This window comes from Macaca thibetana, chromosome 11, assembly GCF_024542745.1.
Source record: "Macaca thibetana thibetana isolate TM-01 chromosome 11, ASM2454274v1, whole genome shotgun sequence".
Lineage (NCBI taxonomy): Eukaryota > Metazoa > Chordata > Mammalia > Primates > Cercopithecidae > Macaca > Macaca thibetana.
This window is the reverse complement of record NC_065588.1, coordinates 115,907,239-115,925,425: the sequence shown is the minus strand read 5'-3', so window position 1 is coordinate 115,925,425 and position 18,187 is coordinate 115,907,239. Positions and strand designations below refer to the sequence as shown.

The window sequence follows — 18,187 nt, the reverse complement described above, 5'->3', positions numbered from 1 at the left end:
CTAGAATGGCTCGTTCAGTCTCTGACCTCAGCCATAGATCGTATCATGATGTTCCAGGTTTTTCCTCTCAGCCTTAGGAGCCTTGGAGATTTCCTAATTGAGCTAGTTGAGGTGCAGGCGCAATTTTCTTGTCTGGCTTTTTGACTTCCTGTTGTGGCCCTGGCCCTGCAATACTGATTTACATTTTAGTAATTTTTAGGCTTTAATTTGGCTCTATAAATTCACCTATCAGTTTCTAGAGGGAAAAATATATCTTCATTGAAAAGCAATTTGAGTTAAGCTTTAACTAACTGTAAGTCCTCACCCATAAAGGAAATGCTAATGGAGAAAGGATTACTTGGTCATAGGACACAATTTGACATATGGTTTTGCCCCTGCGATTTGGGCAAAACAAGGTCTCCTTTTCCACCTTTGTAAAATCAGTTAACCTTTAGCTTCTTGGGTATGCAGGCTTTCACTTGGTGGGCAGGCTTTCCGACTATAATGTGCTTTTTAAAGAAAATGAAATCCTTTGAATATGCACACACGTGTTGTCTCTGACCACGTCCTCTTGTTTTGCGTCTCCTCCATCTCAGCAGTGACCTCACCTGGAAGTTCCCTGTGGCCCCAGGGCTTGGCGAACTCACGGGGTGACCGGCTCCAGTACACTAGTCTTATTTTACATAGCATTTTCAGCTTGGGTTTTCTGCACCAGTGGGTAGAGCTCATTAGCATGCTTTCCTGCTAAATTTAAAATGTTCCCCGATAACCTAAGAAGGCTTAAAGGGACACCCATAACCTTCCACCTTTTTGGAGGAAGGACATAGCCTTTTTTAGTGGATGAAAATAGCTCTGACTCCACAAATGTCCTGGTATCTCACACACCAGGGTCACAATCCCAGGTTGTCCCGTGGGGCTTGTTTAGGAGCAAAAGGAAACAAACCCTCTAGCCTGGGGACACCACCAACTTGCCGAAGCCAGGGGCCTCTGCTGTTACCCTCCTTCAGCTTTCCCTTGTGACTCGAGCTGTTCGGAGGGGCTCAGTTATAGGGGTCCCTTAACAGGCTTCCAAACTGTGTGAATGGGTGGGTCACAGGAATGGTTCTCAGGCCTGGGCAGCTGGAGTAGCCCTGTCCGCTCAGAGCCACAAGAATGGTACTGAAACGCAACTCTGGAAGAGTCGTCTCTTCTCCAAGGGACTGAGTAAAATCAGAGCTCCTCCAGGCACATGTCCAATTATTTTTACAAAGTTTTATTGAAACTTGTACATCAAGGTGACAGTAATTCACTGTTTTGAAAACAGTAACAAAAAAGGGTACCCCCAAACTCAGGTATACCAAGTAAATACTGGAACCCAGGGAGCTCACTCCTCCCTCTCCCACCAGGAGCAAAGGGTGTAACAGGAGCTTCCGCTGACTCACAGGAACCTAGGATAGTGGGCACATCTGTGGCGACTCCTGGGAAACAGCTGCGTGTAAAGAAGTCTGCTTTGGTCCAAAGGACATCTTCCTGACCCAAACTCAGAAGGCTGCTGTCAAGTTCTACATTCCTTTCAGAATCAGCAACAGCAACTGCTGCCGTCTTGCTTGCTAACTAGGGGCAGAGGTCCTGAGCAAGGTGCCACGGGACCTTGTAAAATCACACTGTGTTGATTTTACAGGGAGGAGGGTAGAGTGCCTCTCAAGTTTTCACGGTTAACACCGTCATCTATTATGACTGAAATAAAAAGCTGGACGACCTGCCAGGTAACTGGTCGGTCCTCAGGATCATCCAGCTGAATGGAGAAATCCGGCAGTGGCTTGAGAGGTCTGTTCTGAGAACAGATTATTGCTGAGCAGAGTTCGTATGACTTCCAGTCGTGGTGACTTAAAAAATTGCCTTAAGGCTGCACAGCCAGTCACCTCTGCTTACAGAGTACTTAGTGCACGCGACTGTAAGAAACAATTGTAAAACTTCATCTAGAAATCAGACAGCTTCTAATTTCTATAGAAAGGACACCTCCCTGGAGCCGAGAGACAATCTATTGCTGATTTTGAAGGAGAGGCAAGACCAACACTGTACTTAGTTCCACAGCCAGGCCTCAACACGGTCAAGTGGCTGTCCTTAAAAACACACAGACGACTGGAAACGATGTGTGGCTTCAGTCCCTGTTTCCCAGAATTTTACTGGCAAAGGAGTTAGCGTTCATTTTTGGCTTAAGAAGAATCGAGAATGCGGGTTTAGAGCTGCACCTGGCCTCACGCACCGAGGGGCCAGGGCTGCAGATACTCTGCTGCCCCTCCCTCTTTTCTTGGCCTTGATGAGTCCCGGAGGCTCAAAGCCATGGGGGTGCTAGGAGGACTGTCACAGACCGAGGTGCTGCAGGAGCTGCTGTGCCTGGACAAACCTTCAAGGAGGACCAGGGCAAGTATGAAATGTCTTCTGAAGAGTGTGAAATGAGCAATGTACAGTCCGTCCCCTCTTGGGGAAAGCATGCACGCGTGGAGCCTGGCAGTGCACTGTCTCCTGGGCCACCATCGGCCCCCAGCTCTTCATATGGGCTTGTATAACAAGGTGGTGACGTACTTCTTCTTGTACCGGTGGGTTGCGCTGAGCACCATCACTCCATCCTAAGGAACAAGGTGGAAATGATCAAAGGCTGGACTAAGGGGCTCGAGCCTCAGAGTACATGAGAATCATTAAGGGCTTCATAAAACCACAAATTCCCGGGCCATCTTCAGAACCTGAGCCTGAGGGCCTGTGTCAGACCCTGGAAGCTGCCCTTTAAGTCAGTTCCCCCAGGTCATTCCACTGCTGGGGGTCCTCAGAGCACACACTGGGCAACACAGCTCTCACGGGGACAGACATGGCATTACCTTGATAGACAGTGCGTACAGGTGGTTCAGCATGACATGATTGGGCTCAGGGAGCAAAGCTGGATCACACTGTGAGGGAACAAAGGCAATGGTGAGCATCTGGGATTTGGAAAAAAAGATTCTCCCCTTTATTTCACAGCGCCAGATGGCAAAGGACAGGAGGCGGCGCTCAGGCCGACCTCTCTTCCCAAGTCAGGCAGCGCAAGGGCTTGTCCAAGACGACAGGTGAGATGAAGGTCATGCCTTCTGACCTGAAGGGAGCTCCCTGCGTGCCTGCTGGAGGCATTTACCCCGGCCTCTTTGAAGTGTGGGCCACGGCCCTGTCCTCTTGTGGAGGGAGGGGCAGGAAGAAAGTGGCTGTCTGTTGAAAGAACTTTCAGAGAACACAGGAAGAGACCGTCTGCACTAAACGCTCCTGGGCAATGGATTCGAAACTTGTATCTGTAAGACTCAGACAATAACCTGAAGAATGAAACGGATACCTGGGCAAGACACCACTATACTCTGGAAAAGTTCCCACCGGGCTGGCACTCAGAACTGCCTGCCGCGCCTTCCTATGTTTTAAGAGAAGCCAGAAACTGGGATTTATTTTTTCACTGTATACCCCCAACTTTTATAAACGCAATTCAAATGGAAAAAAGTATAGAACAACTGCTGTAGGCTTAGGATCCCAGAGACGGGGCCAATCATTGTGTCAACAAATACTGAGCAAGCTCCTGCTGGGAGGCCGTTCGGGGTGGCTGCTGAGAGCACCAACTACCGGCCAGCCTGATGTGAATGCTGGCTCGGCCAGTTACTGTGTGAACTTAAGAGGTGTTTTTTAAAAAAGTAATCAATTTCAAAGATTGACAGATAAAATTGTGTATATTTACCATGTACAATATGTTGTTTTGAAATATGGATATGTTGTGGAATGGCTAAATCAAGCTCATTAACACACGCATAACATGCTTACCATTTTTTTGTGGTGAGAACACTTAAAAGCTACTTTTAGTGCAGTGCTGATGGGCATGTAAATTAGTACAACCATTATGGGAAATGGTATGAAGGTTCCTCAAAAATCATAACTAAAATTACCACATGATCTAGCAATCCCACTACAGGGCAGATACTCCAAGGAAATGAAATCAGCATGTCAGAGATATCTGTACTCCCACGTTCACTGCAGCTCTATTCATAATAGCCAAGACGTGGAATCAACGTAGGTGTCCACCAGTGGATGAATGGATAAAGAAATGAGGTACCGAGATACACAATGGAGTACTGCTGAGCCTTAAAGGAATCCTGTCATTTGTGACAGCATGGATAAACCTGGAGGACACTAAGTGAAATAAGCTAGGCACAGAAAGATAAATCCCATATGATGTCACTTAAGTGGAATCCAAGAAAGTCAAACTCACAGAAGTAGACAGTGGAGTGGTGGTTGCCAGCAGCTAGGAGTGGTGGGGGTAGGGAGATGCTGGTCAAAGACCACAACATTTCAGTTAGACAGGAGGAGTAAGTTCAAGAGATCGTCTGTGCAACACGGTGACTATTAATAACCATGTATTACATTCCTGCAAATCTCTAAGAGAGTAGATTGTAAGTGTTTTCCCTACTTCTCCGTGCTTGTTTCCCCATCCCTAAAATGGGGGTAATAGCAGCACCTACTTCACATGGTGGTTGTGAGGCTTAAATACATGAAAAGCACTTAAGATTAGTTTGGGGCAAAATAAATGTTAACGCTTTAGTAATGACAACTGTAACCACAGTTTACATTAGAGCTTGGTGCCACCTTGGACAGACGGGTCCTGACATTCTCATATTCGCAGCCCCCTGGGCCACTCTCAGCTCGTCTATTCCCAGCAGCAGTCTCCATCAGAGAAGAGGGCTAGTGATGCCTCCCTTTTCTAGAAAAAACAAAACCTTACTAGCTTAGGAGGGCACTGAAAGTCATCTAACCCACCAACCTTTGTAAAGTTAGAGCTAAGGGAAGCAGTGTCGACTAAGCGCTTCTAAGGCAGAAGCTACATGTCCTTGAAACTCTTCACCTGTGGCCTATTTGAGACTGTTGCCAACTCAGTGCTGGAAAGACGGTGGGTCCTGCTTACCACTGGCCTCTTCTGGGCCTCCCTTCTGACCTGAAGGGAGCTCCCTGCATGCCTGCTGGAGGCATCGGTGTGTGTCTCTGGCCAGGCATTTACCCCGGCCTCTTTGAAGTGTGGGCCACGGCCCTGTCCTCTTATGGAGGGAGGGGCAGGATGGCCACCCAGCTGCAGGGGCACTCCCAGCACAGGAGGTGACCTGAGAAAGGCAAGTCCTGTTGGAGTAGGGTAACAAGCACTGAGACCCTGTCCTGGCAGCCCGGCAGGGACCGCTGTAGGGACGCCTGCACGTGTACATGTTCCTTCCTCATCTCGGCACACGTGCCCTCCACTTCAGGGTGGGGTGTTCAGTAGCAGCATGGTCACTTTAAGCGCCTCATAAACAGTGTCTCTTATGAGGTAGCTTGGGCCAAGCTGAATTCCTGGATTCCTAAGAATTATGGCTGTGCCATACATTCCAGAGCGAGGTGGACTGGGCAGGCAATCCAGGTTAGATGGGACAGAAAACAGAATCACAACAGAATTGGCTGTTCTTCAGGATCCAGGACGACACACACTTCTTTTCTGCAGGTAATGATTTCCCGGAGGAGAAATGTGTGTTACCTAGATATCCCAAATTTTGATCCAGGAGTACAGATATTTCTAAAAGCAATTTAATGATTAAAACTGGATTCTAAAATGTGGGGGCCAGAGCATGAGTTCCAGTATGTAGCTTACTAAGAAGGGATGGTATTACAATTTGTCGTGAAATTTAAATGGAACAGGGCTCAGGCTGAAGCAGGAGTGAAGGACAAGGAAGAAAAGTGCAGAAAGGCTTTGTAAGACGAGGCGGCGGCGTCCACACTCGGTGTCCACACTCTTGCTATCAGCCCATCCCCACAGCAGAGGTGAACGGCAAGTTCACACAAGGAGGCGACACTGAGCTTGCTCACCTGCTGCTTTGCAAAAGGTGGACACAGGAAAGAAAGCAACTGAACATGACCCATGGAGGATGGTCCAGGCAGACGCCCACCTACTTACGGAAATCCCTGTGTCCTTGTTTAGGATGACCTGGAGGAGATGCGGGGGGAGAATGGGTGGCGCCCGAAAGCGCTCTTCGGGTTTGCAGACATAGGGCTCCTGATGGTAGGGTCCCGGCGGGGAGCTGGACAGCTCTGTTGGGAGATGGTAACAGGACATTTACTTGGAAAATCAGGCATTCTAGCAGCAGCCTTATTTATGTTGTCATCATCTTGTCTTCCTTTTCTCTTGTTCCCTCAATGCAGATTTACGTTCTCTTGAAGGATGCACTGGTTCCAAGAGTGCAGAACAGAGAGGAGAAAACCCTTTTGGAATCTGGGTGACTAGCATACAACTCAGTAGTCAACTCAGACGCCCTAGTGGAAGACGTGGCCCAGCCAGTGAGTCTGGGTCAGATCACAAGGAGGCTGTTCTCGATAACGTAATCCCACATGCACGGCAGAATACTTCCTTCTCCCTTCAGGCTGGGCTGGCAAAACCACAAAGAAGCTGGAGACTAAGTGAGGATTAAGTGGCTAAGTCCAAGTTATGGACACCGCCAGCCGCAATACAACAGAAGATAAGGCAGTCTGTTTAGACAGAGGCAGTGGAGAAAACAGGTTAAACGAGGCGTATTTCAAAATGGTGGGGGGGGGGGGATTGAAAGCCCAATTTCTGACGGCTCTTTAACTCCATTACACTCGAGTTCCTTCCAAACTCTTGCTTGAGTATCTGGATTATTCAGATACACTGAGAAGCTTCTACAAGAGCAAGATTTCATAATGCTAGCACAGCTGGACAGTGACGTTTGGCCAGCCGGAAGGTACCAAGCCATCATCCAAAGAATGCATGGGATGATTCTGGTCGCCAGATCCTGGGGCTCGTCCAGAGAAAATCTGCTATGCCCCAGCTCTGCCAATTCCCTCAATGTCATTTTTTAGGGGACAAGCCCCTTTTATGTGACCCAACCATATTACAGCAAGAAACTGAGAAAAGCATTAAGTGCAGAAAACTGAGCCATAAGGAGTAAATAACATTTTGAGGAAGTAAGTGTCGAAATAGAAGTCTGTAGAGAACGCGGAATTAGCTTCTTATCAGTGAGGGCTCCGTTTTCTTTCCCTAGGTGGAAACTTGACTAGAAAGCTTGTAAGTGGCCGAAAATTACATGTACCAGTAAGTTACACATTTTGGAGGATATCTGGGCACACTTCCTCCATTCCCTGATTCCCAACTATCTGTAAAAAACCTACATTATCTCTAAGAGACTAATTATCCAGATAAAAGCACACTGAATTTGATTTCCAAGTCCTGCTCAACAAACTGTCAACCACAGTGAGCCCAGTGTGATCATTTTACCCCAGTGATTTCTGAACTGGTAACAAGAAATCCTGGTGGCAGAACTTCCAGGCCCGACTAGACAATGACGAAGAACTGTCAGCTGAACGGAATCTGTTCTCTTAGTGTGCCAGATGTTCTTCTGGGGCATCTTTCCACTGCCTCCCTCAGGGTCCAGGAATTGTTAAGCCCCCGCCTCCAAGAAGGGGAAGTGTGGTTGGCACCAACACCTCAGATCGCAACCCTCCTCCCCGAACTGTACGAATCATGTCCCAGGTAGTTTCTTCCTGTGGGGCTTGGAAGGAAAGCAATTTACTAAAACCTCGATGCCTGAAACGCTCTTAGAAGATGGGGAAGTTTTACTGGGTCTGTATTTCTGTACCAAATAGCTTCCCATCAAGGAGACCTGCACTGTGCAGGCTGTTTCCCATGGGGAGCCACCTCCTCCCTGAACGGATTCTCACAAGGTACCGATGTACCACACAAGTGACCGCTAAGGTCACTGAGGTGTCCCTTTACCACCGTCAGGCTGAAATGCTTCAGGCACCACAAGTGGGATGAGACACAGGCTTCCCCAGCCCTGGGCTGTCACTGACTCAGTGCGACCCTCCAGGGCCTCTTCAGCCCTGCCCTTGGCGTGAGATCAACCTACGGTTCCATTTCCGCTGTCTGCTTTCTGTAGCCAAGGAGACCTACTGAATACCTGAGAGGACCAGGGAAACGACTTATACCTCCCTTGAGGCTAAATTTCAACAACTTGACAGTTAGGAATTAAGTTCTGTGGCCTTTAAGGGGGGGGCCACAAATGCCTATCTGATTGGGCAGCTTCAGCTCAAGAGAGGCAAGAGAAACAAGAGTATTTCTAGACTGTACAGCCCCCACCTGCACGCATGTGGTATAAAATAACTGTGTTCATACCAGACACATCGGAGCACTTTTGGGAATCCACCATTAAAGCATCAAATACTTCAAAGTCAGTTTTCTTCACTTGAATGATGTTGTTAACTGTGCCAAGCTGGCTGGTTACTATGGGCTGGGAAGAGACAGACAGGCAGAAATCATAACGTGGAAGGTCTGCGGAGTTCTTCTTCAGAGGACTTGGAGTTCCTGGCTGGAAGGCCTCATCTCCTGGCTAGCCACCCTGCTCATCTTGGTCAAGTATGCCAACTGTCTGACAGTTACTGCTGCTGTCCAGCTCTGCCACACACAGGAACTTTTACTAGCTCGGCAAAGGGACCTGGCGGCAATCCCTTGGGAAGGTGATTTGTTTGGATTGTGCGGGCGCCCAGAGGACCAGAGGTGGGAGGAAGAGTACCTCGGAAGGGTCGTGGGTCCACTGGCCATCCACAAAGAACTTGTACTGATGCTCTCCTTCCGGCAGATCCAGGATGGCTACAAAGTTATTGTGGCTGTGAGGAAAAAGGAAGCAGAGGAATTCAGTGGGGTGGGCTGCCTCCTGAGCTTACTTGCCAAACCAGCTACAGAACAAAACGTTTCCACATAAAACCAAGAGTTCAGCTGCAGAACAAACATTTTTAGCCCATTTAGACAATTCAGCATAATGATCTCAAACTGGAAAGGCCATAAGGAAGCAGCAGTGTGACACACTTTCCTGAAAACGCACCTTGCTCAAATACCAGGAAACCACAGCCCTAACGTGAAAAGGTCAACAGTCAGGCATTTGTGCTTCTCAAGCTAGAAAGGCTCCTGGATGCCAAGGAGGATAACAACACAAGACAAACAGCAAGCTGCCTCGTTTTACCCTTTGTCACTTTGCCTTGGGCAGGAGAAGGGATCGACTGAATAGGAAGCTCAGATGTTCTCTAAAGAAACTTGCCTAACAACGAAAAACCACACTCTGGAAGAGCCCTTTCATTGGGTTGTTTTGTCCCGACTTGAACTGACTTGTGACTGCTGGGCTGAGTGGCTCCCTCCTTCTCCAACGGAACCGCTGGAAAGCAGGCAGTGCCCGACAATAGGCCTGACACTTTCTCCCTCATTTTCTCAGGAATACTCACTAAAAGTGTTCTCTCACTGACAACTTAAGACAGAAGTCCATGCTGGGGTTCCTGATAAAATGTCTTACTATAATCCTTGCTAATGATGCCTATATAGTATGTATTTTTTCTTTTTGGAGACAAAGTCTTGCTCTGTTGTCCAGGCTGGAGTGCGGTGCTGCAAACACTGCTCACTACAGTACTGACCTCTCAAACAATCCTCCCATCTCAGCCTCCTGAGTAGCTGGGGCTACAGGTGCACACCACCATGCCCAGCCAATTTTTATTGTTTTTGTAGAAATGGGGGTCTCACTATGTTGCCCAGGCTGGTCTTGAACTCCTAGCCTCAAGCAATCCTCCTGCCTCAGCCTCCAAAAGTGCTGGGATTATAGGCATGAGCCACCATGCCCAGCCAACATGTACTTTTCAAACAAAGTATTACACAGAGTCAAAGTCAGATGAACCCTCAGAGATCATCTGGTCCAATATTCCCTCTTTACAGAAAGGAACGCTGAGGCTCAGATGTTAGGCCATGTCAGCGTGGCCAATGTGGGCTCAAATGTGGGTTTCTAAGATTCCCAGGCCAGTGCCCCCTTACTGCATTAGGAATAGATTTTTGTGTTTCTGTGGAAAAGTCCTGACTGAACAGATAGGTGAGGATCTGAAGTGAAAGATGTCTGTGAAACAGAAATAGTCTCTTTCTTCCGTACTCTAAACCTAGAGACCACTAAGGTTTAACATTTGAACCTTAAGACTTACTAAGCAAAATCATTTTTCCACTAGCCATCCATTTTATACAAACATCCGTTTTCTATTCTCCCACAGAGATGTTTCAGAAAGAAGAGAATTTATGTTAAGACAAATAAGTGAACACTCCCCAGGCAATTACCTTCTGGTAAGGGGAAGTTTACTCCAGTTGTTGAAAGACCCAGATAAGTAAACTTCCTTTCCGCCCCCCGTCCACCGAAACACAGTTGGCCGAGCCTGGGCGGGGGCTTTATCATTCACTTCCAGATCATGCTGCCAGGCCAGGAATTCCTCCTTCTCCGGTGCCTAGAAGCAGAGCAGTTTACTCAGAAAGCCATAAGCGAGCTCCCTACAACAGACGACATTGACAATTTATTCTAAAGAGGCAGCTGTTACTACCTAGGTTCATAGGATTGGAAACTTACTAGTGGTGCCTCAGTTTCCCTGCCTGCAAAATAGAAATATATTTTGTAAGGTTGTGGTGAAGACTGAGACAGTCTATGTAAGTGCTCTGCATAGTGTCTGACACAGTGAGTGCTTACTAATTAGCTTTGTTGTCATTAAAGAGGTTGACATCAAAATTCTTTTTTTTTTTTTTTTTTTTTTTTCCGAGACGGAGTCTCGCTCTGTTGCCCAGGCTGGAGTGCAGTGGCGCGATCTCGGCTCACTGCAAGCTCCGCCTCCCGGGTTCACGCCATTCTCCTGCCTCAGCCTCCCGAGTAGCTGGGACTACAGGCGCCCACAACCGCGCCCGGCTAATTTTTTGTATTTTTAGTAGAGACGGGGTTTCACCGTGGTCTCGATCTCCTGACCTTGTGATCCGCCCGCCTCGGCCTCCCAAAGTGCTGGGATTACAGGCGTGAGCCACCGCGCCCGGCTGACATCAAAATTCTAGAAGCTATAAAACCCACTTGGAAGGGGCAACTATGAATCCAAGACTAGCTTAATAAATGTCATGTTCCTTCCTTAATTAAGCAAGATTTGAAGTACACTCATGTGCACGATGTCTTAGTCAACAATGGACTGTATATATGGTAGTCCCATAAGATTATACCATATTTTTGTTGTATCTTTTCTATGTTTAGATATACTAAAATACACAAATCCTTAAATACACTTGTGGAATAAGTGTCTACAGTATTCAGTAGAATAACATTCTATACAGGTTTACAGCCCATGAGCAATAGGTTACACAGTATAGACTAGGTGATATGGTTTGGCTCCTCGTCCCCACCCAAATCTCACCTTGAATTGTAATCCCCATAATCCCCACGTGTCAAGGGCAGGGCCAGGTGGAGGTAAGTGATCATGGGGGCGGTTTCCCCCATGCTGTTCTCTGACAGTGAGTGAATCTCATGAGATCTGATGGTTTTATAAGCGTCTGGCATTTCCCCTGCTTGCTCTCATTCTCTCTTCTGCTGCCCTGTGAAGAGGTGCCTTTGACCATGATTGTAAGTTTCCTAAGGCCTCCCCAGCTAGGCGGAACTGAGTCAATTAAACTTCTTTTCTTTATAAATTACCCAGTCTCGGGTATGTCTACATAGCAGCCTGAGAATAGACTAGCAGACTAGGTCTGTGTAAGTACACTCTACGATGTTCACACAATGATAAAATCACCTAATGATGTATTTCTCAGAACATGTCCCTGTCATTAAGTGATGTATGACTGTACATGAAAATTTAAGAGGAACAATTCTAGAGCTGTCAACCTGAAAATGGGCAAATTCAGATTTTGAGGATGGGGAAAAACTGCTCACAAAGTTCTGTCTAGGGACTGGGGAATAAAGCAAGACAAAGACTGAACCCTCATTAGGATAAAGGATAACCTCGTGTGGTAAGTTCCGTATAACTGAGGTATTCCAGAATAAGAAACTCATCCAACTCTACCTGGATGACATATGTAGTCATGCACCTCTTAGATTTTTTCCTAGTCAGGAGCCAAAGACTTAAAAAGAGCAGAGGGTTCTGGCTGGAAGACTCTTTAGGGAGTTAAGCAGGCTTCCAGCCCCTTCCTTTCAAATACCTCAGCTTATCCAAATGATGCCTGCATTCGCTGAATTCTAACAAGATCTACATATTAAATAACAGACTGGAATCACTTCACACTAAGAATAACTATACCCAAAATAGCGCACTAGTGTAATTAAAAGAATTCACGACTTTTTTGGTATCTGGGGATTTCAGTAACTTCTAATGAAGTGAGAATGGACGCTGCTTGAAATCATTCCCCATAGATTATGTGTGTGCTCAACATTTGCTGGAGGTGTTTTGGAATAGTAAAAGAACAAATACTTCTTGAAGAAAGTAGTTCTTTCTTTGGTGAAGAAAGACACCAAAGTAGTTTGATTCTTTTGGTGTCTTAAATAGCCTTCTTGGGACCAGGGACCAAAATTACTTCCTGGGGAAAGGACGTCAAGTCATTAGAGAAACATGATTCTAAAGTTCACTTTGCACACAGCTCTTCAAGAATGCAACAAATTCAGAAAGCAAGTTCAAACCACAGGTTGCAGGCCCACATAAAAGCAGGCTTCTTGTAGTTAGGCTCAAAACAGATCCAAAAGAAGGTGTGAGATGTGATCACCTCGCTCAACATGAGGACAAACACAGATGGAATGAGTTGCCAGGCAATTAAATGGATGATGATTAACATGAAATTGGATACTAATAGGTATGTTGGGCAGAGGGCAGCTTTATCTTTCCCAAACCTACTTTGTTCCTTGAAACAATTAGTTCCTTTCGGACATAACACATAAATACCATTAAATGTCCTTGGACTGAACCCTGAGGCTGGAAATATCCACCATATGAAGGTGGTTAACAGGAGTGTGGCTGAAGCAGGAGTCAAATCACCTGAGCTTTTGATGAATTTAAACAGGCTGCAGCAGGAAGAAAAATGTTTGCACTGGCCTACTTAAGCGCGATTAAGTCATATTTAAACAACACTAGAGGGAAGTTCAGTAGCTGCTGGCTGCCTCCTTCCAACAGACCCTCATTACCCACTGACCTCTGTAAGTCCAAAGACTTTTCTATGTACGCTTTAAAAAAAAAAAAAAAGCAGGGTGAGGCTGGGAGTGGTGGCTCATGCCTGTAATCCCAGCACTTTGAGCAGCCCACGCGGGCGGATCGCTTGAGGTCAGGAGTTCAAGACCAACCTGGGCAACATGGTGAAACCCCACCTCTACCAAAAATACACAAAATTAGCCGGGCATGGTGGCTCACACCTGTAGTCCCAGCTACTCGGGAGGCTGAGGCGGGATGGCTTGAGCCCAGGAGACGAAGGTTGCAGTTCGCCGAGATTGTGGTTCTACCCTCCAGCCTGGGCAAGACAGCGAGACTCTGTCTCAAAAAAAATTAAAAAATAAATAAATAAAAATAACTAGGGCGAATCAAGTGTTGGGCAGAACTAAACACCTCTGGCAACCGCCGTCAGCTGTTCCGCTCAACTTTCAGCTTGTATATGTACCTGGTTTGCCTCCAAAATGGATAATAAACTCCCAAACTAACTTTTACAAAAGTTCCAGTTTGTGTAAAGGTGAGAGAATTTGTCTCAAAGCGGTGAAATTAATTACACCTAAGAAAAGCAGAAGCTAGGTTCAATTACTGTTAGCTGACTCTGAATTAATTAAGAATTTGAAACTGTCCCAGAGCTGCTTTCTCCTTAATGCTGTTAAACGAAGTGAGTGCCTCCTCCCTCAGGGTGACTTTCTCATATTGGTAATTAGACTTAGGTTCTTGGACCGCTAAGAGGACTCTTACAGGACCATCTGGCTTTTAAGTGCACCGGGTAATGTACCACCTCCCTCCCCGTTCTGGTGGTTTTCGAAAAGATGTGACGGTAATCTAGTGGAGGGTTTCTCTCCTCAACATTAGTCAAGGGGAATCGGATTCCTGCACACTGCTCGCACCTTGATTTCCTCGGAGTGGAAGAGGTCGGCGTCTTCGGGGCTGTCCATCAGGATCTTGGGCCTGTCCCCGTCCTTGGTGCCCCCCGAGCTGTCCCTCCGGGGCGTCTTATGGCCACCATGCCGCTCCAGCGCGGCGCGCTCACTGCTCGTGTTGCCCATGATGAGGGTCTGCGGGGACACTGGGAAGCCGGACGGAGCCTCACTGCAGGAAAGGGACCCTGTGCAAGGGACTCCCAGAACCGCGGGTCCCAAGGAGCCTGCGGAAGGGAATCGGAGCACCGGGATACCACGCCCCTCGGGCTCGGGCCGGGAGCCGGTTCTAGCCGAGTCAGCAGCGTTGCCGAGTTCTCGCAATCGCGCTTTACCTGCCCAGGCAAGCTGTGGCGAGAACGCAAGGAGCGCGAAAATAAACCGACACTTTCCCAACCGCTCCACCACCCCTCAGCGACTTCCGCTTCCGGCTACTCCTTAAGTCGGCCCGGCCTAGGGCGTGGTGGTGGCGGCGGCCGGCTAAACGCGCGAGGCTATCTAGATTCCATTTCCGCTTCCGGTCTTGAGCGGTGCGGTAACAGGTGCCCCGAGGCTGTCTCTGCAGGTCTCGGAGCGCGCAGTCGCAGTCGGCAGCCGGCCGCTCAGGGCCCGGCCCGGGACGAGGCGCTGCCGAGTGCCGGCAGGGGGCACCCCAGCGCGCCGGCAACCTGAGCCGTTCAAGCGCTGGGCTGAATAATGCCATTTAGATATATTTGCCCATTTTTAGTTGATTCTACACTCTACAGCCAGAGGGATCTTTCTAAAATGCAAATCTGATTCAGAAACTCCTCTTCTTAAAGCCCTTTTAGTGCACGTGCTCTCACGCTTTACAGTGCATTAGATTAACCTGGAGCGCTTGTTAAATGCAGCCCGCACTGCAGACCTGCAGAGAATCAAGATTTCTGAAGATTAGAGTCGGGGGTGCAGGCAGTCTTGCAGGTATTTGAGAAAATGGCAGACCATAAGATCTCTGGAAATTTTTTATGTCTAGTAGGTTGGGAGTTGTAAAATGCTGTAGTTATTAGTGTATTTTTATTGAGTGTGCAATCTTTTGATAGGTAATTTTGCAAGATATCTTGTAATCACTTCTGCAACATCCTTTTGCATAAGATGCATTAGCGTTTGTCATTTACTCTGGCCAGTGCTTCAACAAGAAGTGCATACAAATACGGTAGTAAAATATTCTCATCTTCTCACTGTCAGTCATTGTCATATTTTGTGGGTTTTATGGTGTGTGAATATCTCAAAATACTTTGCATTTGCCAGGTCAGGTCATGCATTTCACATACTGAACATTATTTAGTACCTAAAAAATTACCAGACATTGTGCTAAGGAAATGAGGAACACAAGATTACTAAGATAAGGTTTCTTGGAGGGAATTCGGCAGTATGCATCAAAATTAAAAAATGCACCTTCATTTTGACACACAATTTTACTCCTAGGAAACTTCTGCAGAAATACACACATGAAAATTATTTACAAGCATTATTTACAAAATATTTACATGCAAAAATATATTCTAAGATGCACCTGTCACCCACCATATCCCCATATATTTTAATTTCTGAAATTGGATGCTTTTTACAATCAATGGAATCTTAGACTTGGTGAAATAAGGAAATGAAAAACTACAAAATCCTAAAAGTTGTTCAGTAGAAGAATGGCAAAATGAACGGAATACATTCATTTTGTAGAATACCAAGCAACTTTTAAAAAGGAATAAACAATTTTTAGGTCACTATGGGGAAGTGTCTATGATATTGCAAGGTCCAGGAGCAAGTGAGAGAACATGTTCAAGAGCGTGAGCTCTGAATTCAGCCTGCCCGGGTCAGATTCTGGCTTTACCATTTAGTAACTGTTACCTTAGTCTCTTTTGTGAAATGGGAATAAAAATAACACCTACTTTATAGGCTTGTTTTGTGAATTAATTGGAACGTGCATAAAAATGCTTAGCATAGCACTTGACTCTTAGTAAACACTCAATACCTGTTAGCACTTTTATTGGCACTATTAGGCTTGCAAATGGAAACTTCTGGAAGGGTATACAACACATTGTTAATAGTGGTCTTCTATGGGGAGAGGAGGGAGATTGCAAATAGGAGTAGACAGAAAAGGGACTTTCACTTTTTCATTTATATAGGTCTGTATTTGAAAAATTTTCTACTGTGAGGATGTACTACTTTTTAATAAAAAAAATAAGATATGGTTCCAGCCCCAAAGGAATTAATATAGTACAGGCTGGCACAGACCCACAGAAAAGCAATAATATAGATAGCTAAGAGATTTTGTGGGAGCCCAGAAGGGACTTAAGCCAGACCAGGAAAAGGGATGGGAGCCAGGAGGGTCTTCCTGGACCTGATGACTGAGAATTTGAATTTACTCAATATAATCAGAAATGTTGAATGTGCTTGCTGAATTAAATAAGCTAAGATACTGTGAATGACCCAGGATATCTTTTTTGAGCTGCTTTTCTAATAGTGGCCCTGACTTGGTTACATGAGACAGTGGGGTGTTGAGTTTGGGAATCTCTCCCAAACAGTTGGAGAGATAAGAAAGAACACATGAGCTGTGGATTCTTTATCTGAGCTATGCAGATACTTTGATGCACAAAGAAAGTTTTAAAACATCCGCTCTAGCTTGAATAAGATAACAGTGAAAGCATGGGCGGCCCTTGATATCAAATAGAATCAACAATATCCTGAGGATGCCGCCAACTGCTGATTGGAAAGTCTTACTATATTGTATCAAGATTTCATGACAAAGAAACTAACATTGGTATCTATCAGCTATTGGCCCCATATTGAAAATCATGGGTAGGGTAGATTCTCCAATTACAAGTGTCTACTTGGGTCCCAGCTGTGTCTCTCAGGGGTCATTTTGTGTTACTTATCTATGTAACAATGGTTTGTGACTTTCCCAAGCATCAGTACGTCTCATCTTTCTCTGATTCTCTGCTGATGTGGATATCAGACCACTCCATCTTGGGGGCTGGAGGTGTGCCAGGAAGTACAACTGTTAGCACATTACTGTGTAAGAGGCATCATCTACTCACTGCTGTCTGTCTAGCACCAGGGTAAAGACAGATAACAAATACCCTAGATTCTACCCCAGACAAACCAGGGCAATTTTAACACAGCCACAGCCAGGAGCACCCCACCCCCCAACCCCCGTAACCCTGCCTTCAAATTCACTGCAGCTCCAAGCCCAAAAAGAAATAGGTTTTCAAGTCCTTAAAAGTCACCCAGAGTGAGATAAAATCTCATTTATCCTTAAATTCGTGATTAAAAGGGTTAAGGATCATGTTTTGGGGCCTCCTCCATAGGATGGATTAGAATCAGTATAGCACTTCTGAACTAACCAACCCATTTGTTTTATATAAGGAAGAGTCTGAAGCCCAGAGATCAAACAGTTTTGCCTGAGGTCACTCAGATGAGTCATTCTGAGACCAAACTCTGGATCACCTGGCCACCCACCACCACATCATGGTCATGGCACCTCATCAAAAAGACCTTTGGCTCCCCAGCTGGCCTGTCTACAAACATTTGTACTGTTCTGAAGAACCCTCCCCATCTAAGAACAGCCAGGGCTCTGATCACGAGTAACTCAATGGCGATATTGAGTGCCAATTATGAGCCAGGCACTGTTGTACACTCTTGGTTGCAACAGTGAACTAAACCAAGTTCTTGCCCTCCAGAGGAAAGAGTCCACACACATATGCACATGTTGTGAGAACATGCAGTGTTCTCACTAAACATAGGTAGTTGCAGGAAGAAATTTCACATTTGAACTATGCTGTAGACTAAATCGTATCCCCCCAAAATTCATACATTAGCACTCTCACTCCCAATTTGATAATGTTTGGAGGTGGGACCTTCAAGGGGTAATTAGTGTTAGATGAACTCGTGAGGGTGGGGCCCCCATGATGAGATCAGTGTGCTTACAGGAGGAAGAGACACTGGAGAGCTTGCTCTCATGCTCTCTATTCATGCCCATGCTCAATGGAAAGTCCATGTGATGACAAAGCAAGAAGGCGGCCATCTGCAACTGAGGGAAAGAGCCCTCACCACACATGAACCATCCTGGCACCTTGATTGTATTAGGCCATTCTTGTATTGCTATAAAGAAATATTTGAGGTTGAGTAAGTTATAAAGAAAAGAGGTTTGCTTGGCTTATGGTTCTGCAGGCTGTACAGGAAGCATGGCTCTCAGTATCTGCTGGGCTTCTGGTGAGGCCTCAGGAAGCCAAGGGGGAGCT

General features: G+C 46.4%; 1 protein-coding gene across 3 annotated transcripts; it reads right to left on the bottom strand.

The window, feature by feature from the left end:
* Positions 1 to 1,210: 1,210 nt before the first annotated feature.
* On the bottom strand, positions 1,211 to 14,554 carry PRKAB1 (protein kinase AMP-activated non-catalytic subunit beta 1). 3 transcript variants are annotated; one of them, XM_050748145.1, is made up of 7 exons: positions 13,902 to 14,554; positions 10,139 to 10,302; positions 8,568 to 8,661; positions 8,171 to 8,285; positions 5,939 to 6,072; positions 2,835 to 2,903; positions 1,211 to 2,588 (listed from the first exon to the last, which is right to left on the bottom strand). In XM_050748145.1, the coding sequence occupies exons 1-7, from the start codon at positions 14,058 to 14,060 to the stop codon at positions 2,511 to 2,513; spliced, it is 813 nt and encodes a 270-aa protein (XP_050604102.1). In that variant the 5' UTR covers positions 14,061 to 14,554; the 3' UTR covers positions 1,211 to 2,510. The 3 variants fall into 3 exon arrangements, with proteins under 3 accessions (XP_050604102.1, XP_050604104.1, XP_050604103.1); XM_050748146.1 differs by lacking the exon at positions 1,211 to 2,588 and adding an exon at positions 4,235 to 4,293 and having other exon boundaries at positions 2,840 to 2,903; XM_050748147.1 differs by lacking the exon at positions 1,211 to 2,588 and having other exon boundaries at positions 5,931 to 6,072.
* Positions 14,555 to 18,187: the final 3,633 nt, after the last annotated feature.

Coding starts and splice junctions, on each gene's coding strand:
- PRKAB1 (XM_050748145.1), bottom strand. CDS start 14,060: ATGGGCAACACGAGCAGTGAGCGCGCCGCGCTGGAGCGGCATGGTGGC. Junction 10,303..13,901: donor TCCACTCCGAGGAAATCAAG/GTGCGAGCAGTG, acceptor CTCTGCTTCTAG/GCACCGGAGAAGGAGGAATT. Junction 2,904..5,938: donor ACAAGGACACAGGGATTTCC/GTAAGTAGGTGG, acceptor GTTCCCTCACAG/TGTGATCCAGCTTTGCTCCC.